The following is a 19832-nucleotide window of genomic DNA, read 5'->3' on the forward strand; positions in this document are numbered from 1 at the left end:
GTTCTCGTTCCCCCTTCTCCCTCCCTCTTCTCTTCCCCTCTCTCTGCTCTTCTTTCCCTCGCTTCTCTTCCCCTCTCCTTCCCCTCTCTTCTCTTCCCCCTCTTCTCCTCCATCTCTTCTTCCCCCTCTCTTCCCCTCTTTCCTCCCTCTTCTTCCCCCTCTTCCTCCCTCTCTTCTCTTCCCCCTCTCTCCTCTTCTTCCTCTCCAGGCGCGGGCCTGGACCTGTCCCGTGTGAGGGCGTGTGTTGTGGTAGCAGAGGAGAGACCCAGGATGTCTCTAACACACTCCTTCTCCAAGCTGTTTAAGACCTGGGCCTGCACCCCCGATCTGTCAGCACAGCATTCGGCTGTAGGGTCAACCTGGCTATCTGTCTGCGGTAAGGCTGTGTGTGTGTGTTTGTTGTATGTGTTTGTTTGTGTGTGTGTTTGTTGTGTGTGTATGTGTTTTTGAGTGGGTGTGGTGTGTGCGTGCATGTGCGTGTGCGATAACATGGTCACCCTGTCCTGTGATTGGTTACAGGGCACCTCCGGACCAGACCCTACTACAGTTTACGTGGACATGAGAGCTCTGCGACATGATAGGTATTTCTGCCTGTCAGTCACAGCAACAACCAATCAGATTAACCAATTAACTTGAATAACAGTTTGTTTGTCTCTCAGGGTTCGGTTGGTGGAGAGAGGTTCTCCTCACAGTCTCCCTCTCATGGAGTCAGGAAAGGTGGGTCCTGTGTTAGTTTGAACATTTAGCGTCAGAAAGTTTCATGAGTGTACTAAGACTGAGTAAGATCAGCTTCTAGAGCTCCTGACTGTGTGGTTCAGTAAGACTCAGCTTCTAGAGCTCCTGACTGTGTGGTTCAGTAAGACTCAGCTTCTAGAGCTCCTAACTGTGTGGTTAGTAAGACTCCGCTTCTAGAGCTCCTGACTGTGTGTTCAGTAAGACTCCGCTTCTAGAGCTCCCGACTCGTGTGGTTCAGTAAGACTCAGCTTCTAGAGCTCCTGACTGTGTGGTTCAGTAAGACTCAGCTTCTAGAGCTCCTGACTGTGTGGTTCAGTAAGACTCAGCTTCTAGAGCTCCTGACTGTGTGGTTCAGTAAGACTCAGCTTCTAGAGCTCCTAACTGTGTGTTCAGTAAGACTCAGCTTCTAGAGCTCATGCTGTGTGGTTCAGTAAGACTCAGCTTCTAGATATCTTGACTGTGTGGTTCAGTAAGACTCAGTTCTAGAGCTCTGACTGTGTGGTTCAGTAAGACTCAGCTTCTAGAGCTCATGACTGTGTTGTTCAGTAAGACAGCTTCTAGAGCTCCGACTCTGTGGTTCAGTAAGACTCAGCTTCTAGCTCCTAACTGTGTGGTTCAGTAAGACTCAGCTTCTAGAGCTCATGCCTGTGTGGTTCAGTAAGACTCAGCTTCTAGATATCTTGACTGTGTGGTACAGTAAGACTTAGCTTCTAGAGCTCCTGACTGTGTTGTTCAGTAAGACAGCTTCTAGAGCTCCTGACTGTGTGGTTCAGTAAGACTCAGCTTCTAGATCTCCTGACTGTGTGGTTCAGTAAGACTCAGCTTCTAGAGCTCCTGACTGTGTGGTTCAGTAAGACTCAGCTTCTAGAGCTCCTGACTGTGTGGTTCAGTAAGACTCAGCTTCTAGAGCTCCTGACTGTGTGGTTCAGTAAGACTCAGCTTCTAGAGCTCCTGACTGTGTGGTTCAGTAAGACTCAGCTTCTAGAGCTCCTGACTGTGTGGTTCAGTAAGACTCAGCTTCTAGAGCTCTAACTGTGTGGTTCAGTAGACTCAGCTTCTAGAGCTCATGCCTGTGTGGTTCAGTAATACTCAGCTTCTAGATATCTTGACTGTGTGGTTCAGTAAGACTCAGGTTCTAGAGCTCCTGCCTGTGTGGTTCAGTAAGACTCAGCTTCTAGAGCTCATGACTGTGTTGTTCAGTAAGACAGCTTCTAGAGCTCCCGACTCTGTGGTTCAGTAAGACTCAGCTTCTAGCTCCTAACTGTGTGGTTCAGTAAGACTCAGCTTCTAGAGCTCATGCCTGTGGTTCAGTAAGACTCAGCTTCTAGATATCTTGACTGTTGGTACAGTAAGACTCAGCTTCTAGAGCTCCTGACTGTGTTGTTCAGTAAGACAGCTTCTAGAGCTCCTGACTGTGTGGTTCAGTAAGACTCAGCTTCTAGATCTCCTGACTGTGTGGTTCAGTAAGACTCAGCTTCTAGAGCTCCTGACTGTGTGGTTCAGTAAGACTCAGCTTCTAGAGCTCCCGACTGTGTGGTTCAGTAAGCCTCAGCTTCTAGAGCTCCTGACTGTGTGGTTCAGTAAGACTCAGCTTCTAGAGCTCATGACTGTGTGGTTCAGTAAGACTCAGCTTCTAGAGCTCCTGACTGTGTGGTTCAGTAAGACTCAGCTTCTAGAGCTCCTGACTGTGTGGTTCAGTAAGACTCAGCTTCTAGAGCTCCCGACTGTGTTGTTCGGCTGCATCTCTACAGATAGACCAGAATATCTCATATATGCTTTACATGGAGAGAAAGCATTGTAATGTAATTATGGTTACTGTTTCAGATCCTACCTGGTGTCCGCATCATCATCGCCAACCCAGAGACTAAGGACCCCTGGGAGACTCCCCTAGGAGAGGTCAGCATACACACACACAAACTGATTGATTTAATAAACTTGTTTCAGGATTTATTGTTGCCCCAGTAAAGATGCTAGAGAGAGAGAGAGATCATTTAAAATTAATTTCAATCTCTCTCTCTGCCCCTCCCCTCTCTAGATCTGGGTGCACAGTGCCCATAATGGCAGTGGATATTACAGTGGTTATGGAGAGGAGGTCCTTCAGTCTGATCACTTCACCTCCAGACTCGCTTCGGAGACACATCCACCGTCTGGCTCGCACCGGATACCTGGGCTTCTTACGACGTACTGAACTCACTGATGCCAGCGGAGGTATACACACACACAAACTCACACACAAAAACACACATAAAAACATATACAGACACACATTATTCGCGCACAGACATACAACAACATCTTTCTCTGTGTTCCGTCCCCAGAGAGACATGATGCGCTGTATGTGGTGGGCGCGTTGGAGGAGGCCATGGAGCTGAGGGGGATGAGGTATCATCCTATAGACATCGAGACCTCCGTCATCAGGACGCACCAGAGCATCATGGAATGGTACGTCACTAAACATCAGAAACAACACAAAAGCTGTTCCTATTTCTCTTTATATAGGTAGAAACACTATAGTTCCAAATGACTCATCTGTGTGTGTGTGGGGTGTGTGTGCGTGTGTGTGTGTTGTTGTGCAAACGTGCGGTGTTTCCCTGGACTAACCTGCTGGTAGTTGTGGTGGAACTAGAAGGCTCGGAGCAGGAAGCCCTGGACCTGGTTCCCATGGTGACCAAGGCGGTGCTGGAAGAGCATTACCTCATCGTTGGGGTCGTCGTGGTACGGACATCGGGGTGATCCCATCAACTCTCGCGGGAGAAGCAGCGCATGCACCTCCGGGACGGCTTCTACAGGACCAGCTAGACCCCATCTACGTGGCTTATACATGTAACCCGCCCGCCATCCGGGGGGTGGGGGTGTGGGTGGATGTAAGAGAGGGGGATGTGTGTGTAGCATGTGTGTGTATGCGTACGTGCGTGTATATCGCTGGTGTTCATTTTAAATACAGACGTACTGTATTTTTGAATCTGCCATGGTCATATGGTGTGGTGCCAGTTGTCTGATCCTTTAGTTGTGCTGTGGTGGGGTATGGCTGTTTCTGCACCCCCGTTAAACCTGACACCTAGACAGGAAGTCGCTGTACAAAGCCTTAGGAACACTGTGTACTGACTACACCACTGGTTGTTAGGAGAGAGAGAAAATATCTCTGAACATTTCTGTTATCTTAATGAAATAGACATGAAAAATTAGTTATTAAAGTATATTGTCAGAAAGACAGGGGTTCAGATTAGTGTATAAATTAATATTGTACATAAACAAAATTATCTATACGGCGAGAACTGAAACACACTGAGGGCCTGTTATACAGCTTTCTCCACTGCGGTGTGGTGTGTGTGTGTGCGTGTGCGTGCGTGCGCGTGAATGAATGTGATACAGTGCACTCCTCTTATAAGAATCACATACATCCTTAACGATTTGTTTCCTAAAGCCAATTAACTCTATAATGCCAAGTTAACCTGTTAGAAGTAACAATTGTTTCTATCCAACATTGTTTGACCATTGTAAGCATTTTATTATGGTAATATGTGATTCTGCTAAGAGAGCCCAGTAAGTAGCAGAGGAAAATGGAGTTGTTAAGCCCAGCTCTGGACCAAAACACAAGATACATTTGAAATGTTAGCCTATTCCCTTAAAGTGCACTGTTGGGACCATGATCATAAATAGGACACTATATACAAAAGAAGCCCCCGTTTGGGACGCATCCACAGTAAAGTGTTCTAACATCCACAGTAAAGTGTTCTAACATCCACAGTAAGTGTCTAACAAAGAGAAAACAAAAGAGTTTAGAAGAAATGTATTTATCAGTCATAAAATGATCACTTATGGCATCGTCTATGTTATCAGTCTATGTTATCAACTTTTCTGTGAAAAACATAATTTCATGTTACTGTTTATTGCCTGAGTATTGTCCTAGAGGCAGAACTGAGTGGTTTTTGCTAGATGGGCCAGCTGCGAAGTCAAAATTGTCTATAATGTAAAAATTCATGAAATCAAAAATGTGCTTTTTTGGGCTTAATTTAAGTTGAGGTTAGGCATTAGGGTTAGCAGTGTGGTTAAGATTAGAGTTAAGGTTTAAAATCTGATTTTATTCCAGCTAGTGACCATCTGCAGAGCTGCCTCTAGGGCAAGACTCATGACAGTAAATGCCAACCTGCTAATTTTAATCAAATCAAATCACATTTTATTTGTTACATGCGCTGAATACAAAAGGTGTAGATCTTACACATGAAAATGCTTACTTACAAGCCCTTAACCAAATGCAGTTCAAGAAGTAGAGTTAAGAAAAAAATGACAATATAAATGAAAGTAAAAAAAAAATTCAAAAGTAACAACAATAAAATGACATAACAATAACAAGGCTATATACAGGGGGTACCCGGCACCGAGTCAATGTGCAGGCCAGTCGAGGCAATTTCGTACGTGAAGGTAGGGGTGCACCTAATGCACCTATTGTTTACATTCAGACTCCTGAGTTTGTTTTATCATCATAATCACAAACATCTCATTTTAATTCATGTTTTCAGCTCACTTTTGTCTCAGAGCTATAATATAATGCCATTATGAAAAACACACATATTCATGACGTATTTATTTGCTTGTTATTCCTGTACTAGAGAATGGTGATGGTACTATTTTTAAATGTTTTTTTAACCTTTATTTAACTAGGCATGTCAGTTAAGAACAATTCTTATTTACTTGACGGCCTCCCCGGCCAAACTCTAACGCGGACGATGCTGGGTCAATTGTGCGCCGCCCTATGGGACTCCCAATCACGGGCCGGTTGTGATACAGCCTGATTGAACCAGGGTCTGTAGTGACTACTCTAGCACTGAGATGCAGTGCCTTAGACCGCTGCGCCTCTCGGGAGCCCCCTGACTGTGTGTTAGAGAGAGAGGAGTCTTGTAGGTAGGGTTAAGCCTGGTACGGAAACTAGAGAGGTGAGAGAGGTGAGAGAGACTGCATTTTGGGTGTGTGCGTGTGCGCGTGCGAGCGTGTATTGTGTGTAAATAGTGTTGATTTTGTATGGTACAGGTGTGTGTGATTGTTTTGTACACATGATGAAAATTAAAAATGACACTTTTATAAGAGCCTGCCATTGGCTCAACATCACACTATACAGTGCAATAAAGTGCTTTGATTGGTTAAGCCGTGTCTGGTGTGCTGTTATTGCTTCAATACTTTGAGTGGTGCTCAGTGGAAAGAGAAAGGAGTTGCACAAAGTTCTCGGATCAGTTCCCTTTACCAATCCTACCTGAAGTAGTAGGGCAGGGTTTCTTATGAGTGGTTAGTCAAGGGCGCGGAGCATAATTACATATAACTTGTAGACTGCAAATTTACCACCAGAAGCCCAAATAGATATTGGACTAAAACCTAATAATTTCAACCTTGCTTACATTTGTATACAATTGCATACACAGTCCACAAAAACATTATGAAAGAGGGAGGAGAGAGGGGTGAAGAGAAGAGGGGGAGAGGAGGAGAGAGGGGGAAGAGAAGAGAGGGGAAAGAGGAGAGGGGGGAAAGAGGAGAGGGAAAGAGAGTGTATTACATATAAATACACAACATTTCAATCATTACCTCCCTCTCATCCGCCCTCTCATCTATCATCCTACCTCCTCCCTCTCATCCTCCCTCTCATCCGCCCTCTCATCTATCATCCTACCTCCTCCCTCTCATCCTCCCTCTCACCCTCCCTCTCATCCGCCCTCTCATCTATCATCCTACCTCTTCCCTCTCATCCTCCCTCTCATCCTCCCTCTCACCCCACCTTCACCCCACCTGCTGATGACTATATAAAGCTGCGGTTTGTTCCTTGATCTGTTCCTTTTGTGTGTCTCAGTCAGCTCCCAGTTTCCATGGCGATTTCCATGGCGAAAGTTAATCTCTTAAAATAAACCCCGTCTGTCCATCAGCAACCAATTAGACAACACCTCAGGCCACAAACACACCGTTTACTGAGTCAATTCAAAGACATTACAAAGAGCACTTTTAGTTCTCCCTGCATTTGAATTGTGTGTGTTTGTGGATGTGTGTAAGAGTTCTCATTCTCAGCCCGAACCCGATGGGGCCCGATGGCCGGGCCTCAAATTATCTGAATTGATTCGTGCCGGGCGGGTTTCAAGCTTGCCGTGTTACGAAATGAAAACTGTCTGTCTGCGCACCTATTGCTACTGCTCTCTGTCTCAGTAGCAGACACAAGCAGCGCCAAGACTGCAATATTGGCTGGGCCAGAGAAATTAGTGGCCATGATTAAACGTATTTTTCTGATCATTGAAATGTTTCAAATTGCAATACGAATAGACTAGAGTGCGTTCTGGAGAATGATGATCCACAAGACCCGACAACCAGCACATCTCAGAATGGCATCTGTTAAAGCAGATACATACAAACCCTATATGACTGCGCTGCTAATGTGCATTTGCTGGACCTTTGAAAGTAAACCCATAACTGATCCAAATGTCATTTCGGAATAAAACATGCATTGCATTGATTGGATCACGCACCGATCATTGACCACACACGGCTYTTGCTTTCAATTAGTATAACGGTTGAATATGAATTTGGGAGTTTCAGTATAAGCAACAATTTCATACATGCCTTCAATTGCATTTATTCCAATATTGTCATCATTTAGTTGATGATAACTAAGGTCAGTTTTCCTCTCTCTGTTTCCTCACTTTGCTCCCGCCCGCCTCCGCCGCATTGTTCTCATCACCAGTTTAAATTAATATACTGTTTTCTAGAAATCAGGATTTTATTTCACGTTCAGTCTCATTGCATTTCTGTGATGTCAGACTGGTCCTGGGCTCGGGCTTCAACGGGGCTTGGGTAAGACTGGGCTCGAATTTTCAGGCCAGACGAGAACTCTAGCGTGTGTGCGATGGGAACTCTAGCGTGTGTGCGATGGGAACTCTAGCGTGTGTGRGATGYGAACTCTYGCGTGTGTGTGATGAGAACTCTACCGTGTGTGTGATGAGAACTCTGGCGTGTGTTGATGGGAACTCTAGCGTGGTGCGATGGAACTCAGCGTGTGTCGATGGGAACTCTAGCGTGTGTGTGATGAGAACTCTGGCGTGTGTTATGAACCTACCGAACTTGGCGTGTGTGATGAGAACTCTCTGGGTATGTGTGATGGAACTCTAGCGTGTGTGCATGAAACTCTAGCGTGTGTGCGATGGGAACTCTAGCGTGGTGTTGATTAGAACTCTGGCGTGTGTGTGATGAGAACTCTAGCTGTGTGTGATGAGACTCTGGCGGTGTGTATAAGAACTCTAGCGTGTGTACGATGGAACTCTAGCGTGGTTGATAGAACTCTAGCGTGTGTGTGATGAGAACCTCTAGCTGTGTGTTGACATGAAACTCTAGCGTGTGTGTACGATGAGAACTCTAGTGTGTGTTTGGTGAGAACTTCTACACGTGTGGTATGAGAACTCTAGTTGTGTGTTACCTTCAGTGCATCTGTCTGCAGGCCCAGTCCTTTAGTGCAGAGCTCCATGACGCTGTAGGAACAGAAGGTGTCTTGACTCGGAGCTGGCTGACAGCGAGCAGCCACAGCTGGGGGGTTAGACTCCAACTCTACTGGAGGGATCAGGATCGACTGGTGGCCACTGTACACACTGGAAGGTAGAGTTAGAAAGGGAAGTCAGTTGTTGGACATTGAAACTGTTGTTGAATTGTGTGTGTGTGTTCGTGCATGCGTGTCTCTGTGCATGTGCTACAGTGTGTGTGTGTGTACCTGCACAGACACCAGAGGACGAAGCCCAGGCCACAGTAGGGGTCGAGACAGATCGCTACCTCTCTGGAGGGATACAGTTCACACTGCAGCTTCACTGACCGACAAAGGCTCCCACTGCATTATGGACACCTACCACACACACACCACACACACACACACACACACACACACACACACACACACACACACACACACACACACACACACACACACACACACACACACACACACACACACACACACACACACACACACACACACACACACACACACACACACAAACCATGTTAGCCACCAGAAAAAAGCAGGATAAGAGTCAGGGATGAGGTCAGATGTTAGGGCTTAATATTACCTGTACTCCAGCCAGCATGCCAGTAGTGGACACACTGAAGTCCAGGTAGAGTTAAAGGTCAGAACAGGGGTTAGGGGTCAGATGTTAGGGCTTAATGTTACCTGTACTCCAGCCACATGCCAGTAGTGGACACACTGAAGTCCAGGTAGAGTTAAAGGTCAGAACAGGGGTTAGGGTCAGATGTTAGGGCTTAATATTACCTACTCCAGTCAGCATGCCAGTAGTGGACACACTGAAGTCCAGTAGGTTAAAGTCAGAAACAGAGGTTAGGGGTCAGATGTTAGGGCTTAATATACCTGTACTCCAGCCAGCATCCAGTAGTGGACACACTGAAGTCAGGTAGAGTTAAAGGTCAGAACAGGTTAGGGGTCCGATGTTAGGGCTTAATGTTACCTGGACTCCAGCCAGCATGCCAGTAGTGGACACACTGAAGTCCAGGTAGAGTTAAAGGTCAGAACAGGGGTTAGGGGTCGATGTTAGGGCTTAATTTACCTGTACTCCACCAGCATGCCAGTAGTGGACACACTGAAGTCCAGGTAGGGTTAAAGGTCAGAACAGGGGTTAGGGGTCAGATGTTAGGGCTTAATGTTACCTGACTCCAGCAGCATGCCAGTAGTGGACACACTGAAGTCCAGGTAGGGTTAAAGGTCAGAACAGGGGTTAGGGGTCAGATGTTAGGGCTTAATGTTACCTGTACTCCAGCCAGCATGCCAGTATGGACACACTGAAGTCCAGGTAGGTTAAAGGTCAGAACAGGGTTAGGGGTCGATGTTAGGCTTAATGTTTACCTGTACTCCAGCCAGCATGCCAGTAGTGGACACACTGAAGTCCAGGTAGAGTTAAAGGTCAGAACAGGGGTTAGGGGTCAGATTTAGGCTTAAATACCTGTACTCCAGCCAGCATGCCAGTAGTGGACACACGAAGTCCAGGTAGGGTTAAAGGTCAGAACAGGGTTAGGGTCAGATGTTAGGGCTTAATGTTACCTGTACTCCAGCCAGCATGCCAGTAGTGGACACACTGAAGTCCAGGTAGGGTTAAAGTCAGAACAGGTAGGGTCAGATGTTAGGGCTTAATGTTACCTGTACTCCAGCCAGCATGCCAGTAGTGGACACACTGAAGTCCAGTAGGTTAAAGGTCAGAACAGGGTTAGGGTCAATTTAGGGCTTAATGTTACCTGTACTCCAGCCAGCATGCCAGTAGTGACACACTGAAGTCCAGGTAGCCAAGCATCAGGTTACAGGGTATTACAGCGCTGGAGACTTCTCTTTGGCAGTCATCTGATAACACAATAATATTCAGTTAGAGACAGACTCTCTAGAGACAGCAGACGGTAGAGATACTCTGAATGATCGGCTATGAAAAGCCAATTACATTTACTCCTGAGTGCTGACCTGTTGCATCCTCGACAACCACTGTGATTATTATTATTTGACCCTGCTGGTCATCTATGAACATTTGAACATCTTGCCATGTTCTGTTATAATCTCCACCCTGCACAGTCAAAAGAGGACTGCCACCCTTATATCCTGGTTCCTCTCTAGGTTTCTTCCTAGGTTTGCCTTTCTAAGATTTTTCCTAGCCACCTGCTTCTACACCTGCATTGCTTGCTTTGGGGTTTTAGGCTGGTTTCTGTACAGCGCTTTGATATATCAGCTGATGTAAGAAGCTTATAAATACATTTGATTGGTTGATTGAGTATACACCAGTACAAACATCCACTACAGCCTGACAGATACAGTACAACAATCCAGCTAACAGCCTGACAGATACAGTACAAACATCCAGCTAACAGCCTACAAGATACAGTACAAACATCCAGCTAACAGCCTGACAGATTACAGTACAAACATCCAGCAAACAGCCTGACAGATACAGTACAAACATCCAGCTAACAGCCTGACAATACAGTACAACATCCAGCTAACAGCCTGACAATACATACAAAATCCATAACAGCCTGACCATACAATACATGTGTCAGGCTGACCTGTGTCCAGGACGGAGGCCAGTTCCTGATGTCAACTGTGGCGACCCCTCCTTGGACCGCAGCAGCTTACAGATGACCGCTGTTCATCACACAGCGAACGACTGACCTGGAAGAGAGAGAAAGATGCAGAGAGAGAGAGAGAGAATACGTAGATGAAGGAGAGAGAGAGATTGATGAGAGAGAGAGAGATGGAGAGAGAGAATGAAGACGAGAGATAGAAAAAGAGAGAGAGAGAGAGAGATAGATGAATAGAGAAGATGGAGAGAGATGAATAGAGCGAGAAAGAGATGAAGAGAGAGAGATATGAGAGAGAGATAATAAATGAAAGAAGAGAGAGAGAATATGAGAGAGAGAGAAGAAGACAGGGAGATGATGAAGAGAGAAAGGGAGATGGATGAAGAGAGAGAGGATAGGATGAAGAGAAGGAGATACATAAAAGAGAAGAGAAAAAGAGAGGGAAAGATACATGAAGAGAGGGAGACATGAAAGAGAAATAGAAGAAGAGAAGAAATAGATAAGATAGAGATATATGAAGAGAGAGTGCAATAGATGACGATAGAGAGATAGATGAAGAGAGAGAGAGATGAGATGAAGAGAGAGAGGAGAGAAATAGATGAAGAGAGAGAAGTGCAATGATGAAGAGAGAGAGAAATAGATGGAGAGAGAGGGAGATAGAGAGGAGATAGATGAAGAGAGAAGTGCAATAGATGAAAGAAGAGAGAAATAGATGAAGAAGAGAATAGAGAGAGAATGATAGATGAAGAAAGAGAGTGCAATAGATGACAGAGAGAGAAATAATGGAGAGAGAGGGAATAGATGAGAGAAGAGAGAGGGAGATAGATGAAGAAGAGAGAGGGAGATAGTTGAAGAGAGAGAATAGATGGAGAGAAGATAGATAAGAGAGAGAGAATAGAGATGAAGAGAGAGAGAGTGCAATGGAGAAGAGAATGAGAGAGAGAGAGAGAGAGATGAAGATGGAGAGAGATGAAGAGAGAGAAGATGAGAGAGAGAGAGAGAGAAGAGATGAAGAAGAGAGGGAGAATGATGAAGAGAGAAAGGAGATATGAAGAGAGAGAGAGATACATAAGAGAGAGGAGAGATACATGAAAGAGGAGACATGAAGAGAGAGAGAGATAGATGAAGAAGAGAGAGATAGAATAAAGAGAGAGAAAGAGTGGAGATAGATAATGAAGAGAGAGAGAGATAGATAAAGAAGAGAGATAGAGAAAGAGAGAATAGATGAATGAGAGAGAGATGCAATAGATAAGAAGAGAGAAATAGAGGCATCAACATGGAAGTCACACATACGCCCAGGTATGACGGCAAACAGCCCAACCCCCACTCTTACACTCGCCCAAGCCAAAAGCATGTACCAGATGCTCACAGGCTCTGCTCACACTTACTGGCCTGAAGCCAAACCATGACAACAACATTGGACACTTTATGGAACAAAAAGCATTCACATTATTCATCCTGGAATATCCAAGCCAGAGGTCATCTGCCATTTGTAATGTCTTTATTTGTTGAAACTTCTGTATGTTGTAATGTTTACTGTAATTTTATTGTTTATTTCACTTTTGTATGTTATCTACCTCATTGCTTTGCAATGTTAACACATTTTCCCATGCCAATAAACCCCTTGAATTGAATTGAATTGAAAGATGGAGAGAGAGGGAGATAGATGAAGAGAGAGAGAGAGATAAATGAAGGAGAGAGAGATAGATGAGAGAGAGATAGATGGAGAGAGAGATGCTTCTACATTCTCTTTCTCTTCTACCCACTCTCTACCGTTGCCTGGGCAGTATTGACCTCTAGTTTACACATCATGACCTCTCACCTCTACGATCATCTTGACCGTGGGCAGTGTGTTGAGATAGTTCTGTGGTGGGCGGTCGGACCGTGATAGAACACAGCCAGCATACAGACAACCGTAGAACGCTGCAATCAGTCTATACCTGTAACACACATAGAGAGAGAAGTGAAGTATTATGGGCTACACATATTGCTCTGTGTGTGTGTGTGTGTTGTGTGTGTGTGTGTGTGTTGTGTGTGTGTGTTGTGTGTGTGTGTGTGTTGTGTGTTGTGTTGTTTGTGGTGTGTTACCTGGTGTAGACCAGTCTATGTGTCTCCCTCCTGTAGTCCTCCTCTCCAGCAGCAGAGCAGCAACTCTCTGCCCTCTTATGGACTGAAAACACGTCAGAAAACTAGACACCGCTCCTAGAGAAAGATGGATATAGAGCGCAATCAGATTCCAATCAGATCCATAACAATAGATCCGTAACAATCAAGTCGATCAGAGTTCTAACAATCAGATTCCAATCAGAGTCCGTAACAATAAGTCTTAACAATCAGAGTCCAATCAGACCGTAACAATAAGTCTGTACAATCAGAGTCCAATCAGAGTCCTTAACAATCAGAGTCCTTAACAATCAGAGTCCTTAACAATCAGAGTCCTAACAAATCAGTCCAACTAGATCCTAACAATCAGATTCCAATCAGAATCTGTAACAATCAGAGTCTGTACACAATCAGAGTCCGTAAACAATCAGAGTAAATAACAGATCCATAACAATCAGAATCCTAACAATCAGAGTCCAAAACAATCAGGTTCTTAACATTCCAGGGCATAAAAGTGTGTGTGTGTGTCAGTGGAGGCTGGTGGGAGGAGCTATAGTAGGACAGGCTCATTGTAAAGGCTGGAATGGAATTCATGGAACGGTATCAAACAAATCAAACATATGGAAACCACATGTTTGACTCTGTTCCTTTTACTCCAGCCCCCACTGCTGTGTGTGTATGTGCATGCATGTGTGTTTGTTTGTGTGTGTGTGTGTGTTACCCGGGAGCTAAGCAGTGTGTAGAGGATGTGTTCAGGCGTAGTCTGAGATCTCCACTGCAGAACCTCTGACAGGAACAGGAACTACAGAACACACAACATGAAATGCCATCACAGACTGTGTAATAACTATAATCCATCACAGTTTAAAACACATTATAAAATCCTGTGTGTATGTCAGGGGGAAGAAATACACAAACGATGTGTTACCTGGTCATTGTCATCAGTTTGTCCCAGGTCTCTGCCACTGGCCATAGCGATCCTCTTCCCAGACACCAGGTTCCCCACCATCACAGACGCAGGACCAATCTCTACAACACACACACAACACACACGAGGTCAGGACACGTCCAAAACATGATTTGAATGACCAGATACAACAAGCAGCTTGAGAGCTATAAGAGCTAACAATGTTCTTCAGCTTTCCGGCAAAGTTGCTCCTCATCGTTCACTAAATTCTAAATTCATTTTCATTCCAAGATGGCGTAGCAGTCAGGCGTCTTTTGTCTTCATCTTGTCGTGTCCTATGTATATATTTTTTTAGATCTATTTTCTTCGCATATCTTTTTTWATATTTTTCTTAACCCCAACCTCAATATACTCTCCTGKAWCCKGCCTCACCCAATGTSGTATGGATCTGCTATTTTCTTTACTCTAGAACCGGAACCCCCAACAGAAGCTAGCCAGCTAACTAGCTGCTAGTTAGTAGTCAGCTAGCCACTGCTAGTGGCCATCGGCTAACCTTTAGCCCGGACAACTCCTGCCAGTCTGCACAACGCGATTCAACCCAGAGCTTATCGGACTTNTTTTTCTCCATATCCCCGGATTCCTACCGCAAGCTCTGAACCTCTTCACCTGGATCATCGCAGTTAGCTAGCTGCTATCCTATTGGGTTCCCCTGGCTAATCTCTATGTCCCGAAGCAAGCACCAATAGCCTGAAGCTAGCCTATGCTAGGCCCATCTCCCGGCTAGCCGAAGAGGTCCATCAGCCACTCCTTGGGCTATAATACCTATTTTGCCAATTGGCCTGGACCCCTTTAATTGCTGATACGGAGCCCCGCCGATCCATCACGACTGGACTACCGACATAACAGGCTCCTCCGTCGCGACGTCCCCTGCCCATCTGCTAGCCTGATCACTACGGCTCGCTAGCTGTCTAGAGCATACTGGACTGTTAGCTTAAGAGGTCCATCAGCCAATTTTTTGGGCTACTATACCTATTTTGCCAATTGGCCTGGACCCTTTTACTACACGGACACCTGCTGATCCATCACGACTGGTCTGCCGATGTAACCGCACGAAGGGGCTACAACAGACTCCTCGGGTCGTGACGTCCCTCTAAGGCCTGCTAGCCCCAGCCCGCTAGCTGTCTGAATCGCCGTGTCTCCAGCCCGCCCAGCTACTCACTGAACCCAATGATCACTCGTCTACGCATGCCTCTCCCTAATGTCAGTATGCCTTGTCCATTGCTGTTTTGGTTAGTGATTATTGTCTTATTTCACTGTAGAGCCTCCAGCCCTGCTCAATATGCCTCAGCTAACCCTCTTGTCCCACCTCCCACACATGCAGTGACCTCACCTGGTTTAATTAATGTCTCTAGAGACAATACCTCTCTCATCATCACTCAATGCCTAGGTTCAACTCCACTGTACTCACATCCTACCATACCTTTGTCTGTATATTATGCATTGAATCTATTCTACCGCGCCTAGAAACCTGCTCGTTTTACTCTCTGTTCCGAACACACTACACAACCAGTTCTTATAGCCTTTAGCCATACCCTTATCCTACTCCTCCTCTGCTCCTCCTGGTGATGTAGAGGTTAATCCAGGCCCTGCAGTGCCTAGCTCCACTCCCATGCCCCAGGCGCTCTCATTTATTGACTTCTGTAACCGTAAAAGCCTTGGTTTCATGCATGTTAACATTAGAAGCCTCCTCCCTAAGTGTGTTTTATTCACTGCTTTAGCACAATCTGCCAACCCGGATGTGCAAGTCATGTCTAAATCCTGGCTTAGGAAGYCCACCAAAAACCCTGAAATTTCCATCCCTAACTATAACATTTTAGGACAAGATAGAACTGCCAAAGTGGGCGAAGTTGCAATCTACTGCAGATATAGCCTGCAGTTCTGTCTAACTATCCAGGTCTGTGCCCAAACCATTTGAGCTTCTACTTTTAAAAATCTACCTTTGCAGAAACAAGTCTCTCACTGTTGCCGCTTGCTATAGACCACCCTCTGCCCCAGCTGTGGTTTACCTCAATTAGGGTCGTACTGTGGTCATGTTAGTGATGTTTAATCATTCTGTACATAATTCAAATCAGAGTGTCTACGATTATGGTCGTTACTGTGGTCCTGTTGAGGTAGTGTTACCTGCATTATGGTCGTACTGTGCATGTGAGGTAGTGTTACCTGTTATGGTCATTGTTGGCATGTTGAGGTGTTACCGCATTATGGTCGAACTGTGGTCATGTGAAGGTATGTTACCTGCTTAATGGTCGTACTGTGGTCGTGTTGAGGTGATTACCATGTTACTGTCATTCTGGTATGACTCTGGCGTACTGTGTGCATGTTGAGGTGTGTTACCTGATTATTCTTGTGGTCATGTAGTTGTACCGCATTATGGTCGTACTTGTGGTCGATGTTGAGGTAGTGTTACCCTGCATATGTCTGTTGAGGTCGTTTACTGCATTATGGTCGACTTGGCATTGAGGTAGTTTACCTGCAGTATAGTCGTACTTGGTCATGTTGAGGTGAGTCTGCATTATTCACTGTGGCATTGTGATGTATCATTTATGTTGAGTAGTGTACCTGGAACAAAAACATTATGGTCGTACTTGTGTCATGTGAGGTGATTTACCTGCATTATTGTCATGTTGAGGTAGTTTACCTGCACTTATGTCGTACTGTGTCAGTGTGAGTAGTGTTACCTGCATCTATGTCATGTTGAGTAGTGTTACCGTGCATTATGGTCGTTACTGTGTCATGTTGAGGTGATTGTTACCTGCATTATGGTCAGTCTGTGTCAATGTGAGTGGTTTACTATATGCATGTTGTCATGTGAGGTAGTGTTACCTGCATTATGGTCGTACTGTGGTCATTTTGAGGGATGCTCTTAGGTCACGAGTTGTCCTCTTATGGTCGTATTGGTCTTGTAGGTTACCTGCTTTGGTCATGTTGAGGTAGTGTTACCTGCATTATGGTCGTACTGCATTTGGGTGGTACTGCATAGTCTGGTTGAGGTAGTGTTACCTGCATTATGGTCGTACGTTGCAGTGAGGTAGTGTTACCTGCATTGTGTCGTATTGTCGTGTTGAGGTAGTGTTACCTGCATTATGTCGCAACTGTGGTCATGTGAGGTATGTTACCTGCATTAATGTCGTACTTGTGGTCATTTGAGAGTGTATGTTACCTGCATTAAGGTCATGTTGAGGTAGTGGTTACCTGCATTGGGTCGTACTGTGGTCAGTGTTGAAGTGATGTTACCTGCATTGATGGTCGCACTGTGATGTTAGGATGTTACTGCATTATGGTCGTACTGTGTTCGTGTTGAGTAGATGTTACCTGCATTATGGTCATGTTGAAGGTAGTGTTACCTGCATTATGTCGTACTGTGGTATGTTGAGTGATGTTACCTGCATTATGGTCGTATGTGGTCATATGTTGAGGTGAGGTTACCTGCTTAATGGCGTACATGTGTCGAGTGAGGTTTTACCTGCATTATGGTCACTGTGGTCAGCTGAGTGATTACCTTGCATTCACTGGTCGTAGTGTCATGTTGGAGTGATGTTACCTGCATTTATGGTCGTACTGTGGTCGATTTGAGTGAGTTTACCTGCTATTATGGTATGTTGAGGTATGTGTTACCTGCATTATGGTCGTACTTGGTCCATGTTGAGGTGATGTTACCTGCATTAATGTCATGTTGAGGTAGTGTTACTTCATGCGAGTCGGTTGATGTGTCTCTGCATTTGTCATGTTGAGTATGGTTACCTGCATTATGGTCGTTACTGTGGTCATTAGTTGAGGGTGTGTTACCTGCATTATGGTCACTGTCGTGGGTAGTGTACCTGATTGGTGTACTGTCATTAGTAGTTACCGCAGTTATGGTCGACTGTGGTCTGTTGGGTGTATGTATGGTGAATGGCTGTTGAGGTAGCCGTGCATTATGGTCTACTTGGTCAGTGGAGTGTTACCTGCTTGTCATGTTGATAGTGTGCCTCAGGTACGTGTCGTGTTGAGTAATGTTACCTGCATTATGGTCGCCACTGTGGTCGGTGCTGAGTAGTGTTACCTGCATTATGGTCGTACTGTGGGTCGTGTAAAGGTATGTTACCTGCATTATGTCGTGTTGTGGTAGTGTTACCTGCATTATGGTCGTATGGTAAGGTTGATGTTGTGGTGTGTTACCTGCATTATTGTCGTAGCGTAGGGTGATGTTTGCGTAGTGTTATCTAATTACTGGTCGTAGGTAGGGTTGATGTTGTTGGTGATGTTACCTTGCCATTATGGCTCGTACGGTAGGTGATGTTGAGGTGTGTGTACCTGCATTCATGGTCGTACGTAGGCGTGGATGTTGTGGTGATGTTACCTACATTATTGTTCGTGACGGTAGGGTAGTTGGGTGGTGTTACTGATTATGTCGTACGTAGGGTGATGTTCTGGTGATGTACCGTACCATTATGGGTCGATACGGTAGTGATGTTGAGGTGGTGTTACCTGCATTATGGTCGTACGGTAGGGTGATGTTGTGGTGGTGTTATCCTACATTATGTCGTACGGTAGGGTGATGTTGTGGTGGTGTTACCGTGCATTATGGTCGTCGTTGAGGGTGATGTGTGGTAGTGTTACCTGCGATTATGGTCGTACAGGTAGGTTGATGTTGAGCGTGGTGTTACCTGCATTATGGCGTATGGTAGGGTATGTTCGTGTGTTTACCTGCATGATGGTCGTACGTAGGTGATGTTGTGGTGGTGTACCTACATTACGGTCGTACGTAGGTGATGTTGTGGTGGGTTACCTGCCATTAATGGTCGTATGTGTAGGAGTGATGTAGGTGGTGTATACCTGCATTATGGTCGTACGGTAGAGGTGATTTGAGGTGGTGTTACCTACGATTATGCGTCGTACGGGTGATGTTATGTTTGGTTGGGTGTTTACCTGCATTATGGTCGTACGGTGTAGGGTGATGTGTGTAGTGGTTTACCTGCAGCACGCGGCTCATCCACTGGAAGCTGTCCTCCTCAGTAGAGTCTGGCTCTGCTCTGCTACGACCACGATACGCTCATCACGCAGCACGGTCAACTGAACACTGCTATGGGCCGGTGGAGCAGGCAGCAGCAGGCAGGCAGGCGAGCAGCAGGCAGCAGGCAGGCAGAGGCAGGCAGGCAGGCAGGAAGGCAGGCAGGCAGGCAGGCAGGCAGGGCAGGCAGGCAGCAGGCAGGGAGGCAGGCGAGGCAGAGCAGGCAGGCAGGCAGGCAGGCAGAGCAGGCAGGCAGGAGGCAGGCAGCAGGAGCAGGCAGGCAGGAGGCAGGCAGGCAGGCAGGCAGCAGGCAGCAGAGTTAGATGGTTAGGGTAGTATCAGTAATGTTCTCTAACTGCCATCTTTTTACATGGAGAGTACAGTGAGTACAAACGGAGAATAGTATTCCCTATGTAGTGCACTACAACTGTGGCTCTATCATTTACAGTGTCTTTGCCCAAAACAATACTGCACGATTGCATACCTCCTCTGTAGATGAATTTCATTGGCTCCACGGCCAGTGCGGTGGCTATGATGTCATCAGCGTTATGTCTGCGTCCGCTGACCACAATGAGGGCCGTCCATCTTGCCGGAGATAAACACCAGACCACCTGGACCACGAAGCCCAGCAGCCCCGTACGGACAAACGCATACTCACTGACCAGACCTCCACCGGATGCTACAGGGAACACCTACACACACACGCGCACACACACACACACACACACACACACACACACACACCACCACACACACACACACACACACACACACACACACAACACACACACACACACACAACACACCACACCACCACCACACACACACACACCACACACACACACACAGCACACACGCGCACACACACACGCGCACCACACACACGCACACACACACACCAACAGCGCACACACACACGCACGCACACGCGCAACACACACACGCAACATC

At 46.0% G+C, this 19832-nt stretch overlaps 1 protein-coding gene and 1 long non-coding RNA gene across 2 annotated transcripts in view; one reads left to right on the forward strand and one right to left on the reverse strand.

Moving 5' to 3' along the window:
• The window catches only part of LOC111953581 (disco-interacting protein 2 homolog C-like), a 39664-nt gene that overhangs the window by 3130 nt on the left and 16702 nt on the right, over positions 1-19832 (reverse strand). The window contains exons 15-17 of the mRNA XM_070435654.1: positions 19366-19573; positions 13853-13953; positions 13646-13726 (exon numbers count right to left, since the gene is read on the reverse strand). Of these exons, the coding sequence (XP_070291755.1) occupies positions 13646-13726; positions 13853-13953; positions 19366-19573 (390 nt within the window). The remainder of the gene's footprint in view (positions 1-13645; positions 13727-13852; positions 13954-19365; positions 19574-19832) is intronic.
• Positions 466-2610, forward strand: LOC111953582 (uncharacterized). The gene is made up of 3 exons (XR_002875885.2): positions 466-581; positions 660-717; positions 2560-2610. It is a non-coding gene; the product is annotated as an uncharacterized lncRNA (long non-coding RNA).

The sequence above is a fragment of the Salvelinus sp. IW2-2015 genome, linkage group LG27 (genome assembly GCF_002910315.2).
Source record: "Salvelinus sp. IW2-2015 linkage group LG27, ASM291031v2, whole genome shotgun sequence".
NCBI classification, from domain to species: Eukaryota; Metazoa; Chordata; class Actinopteri; order Salmoniformes; family Salmonidae; genus Salvelinus; species Salvelinus sp. IW2-2015.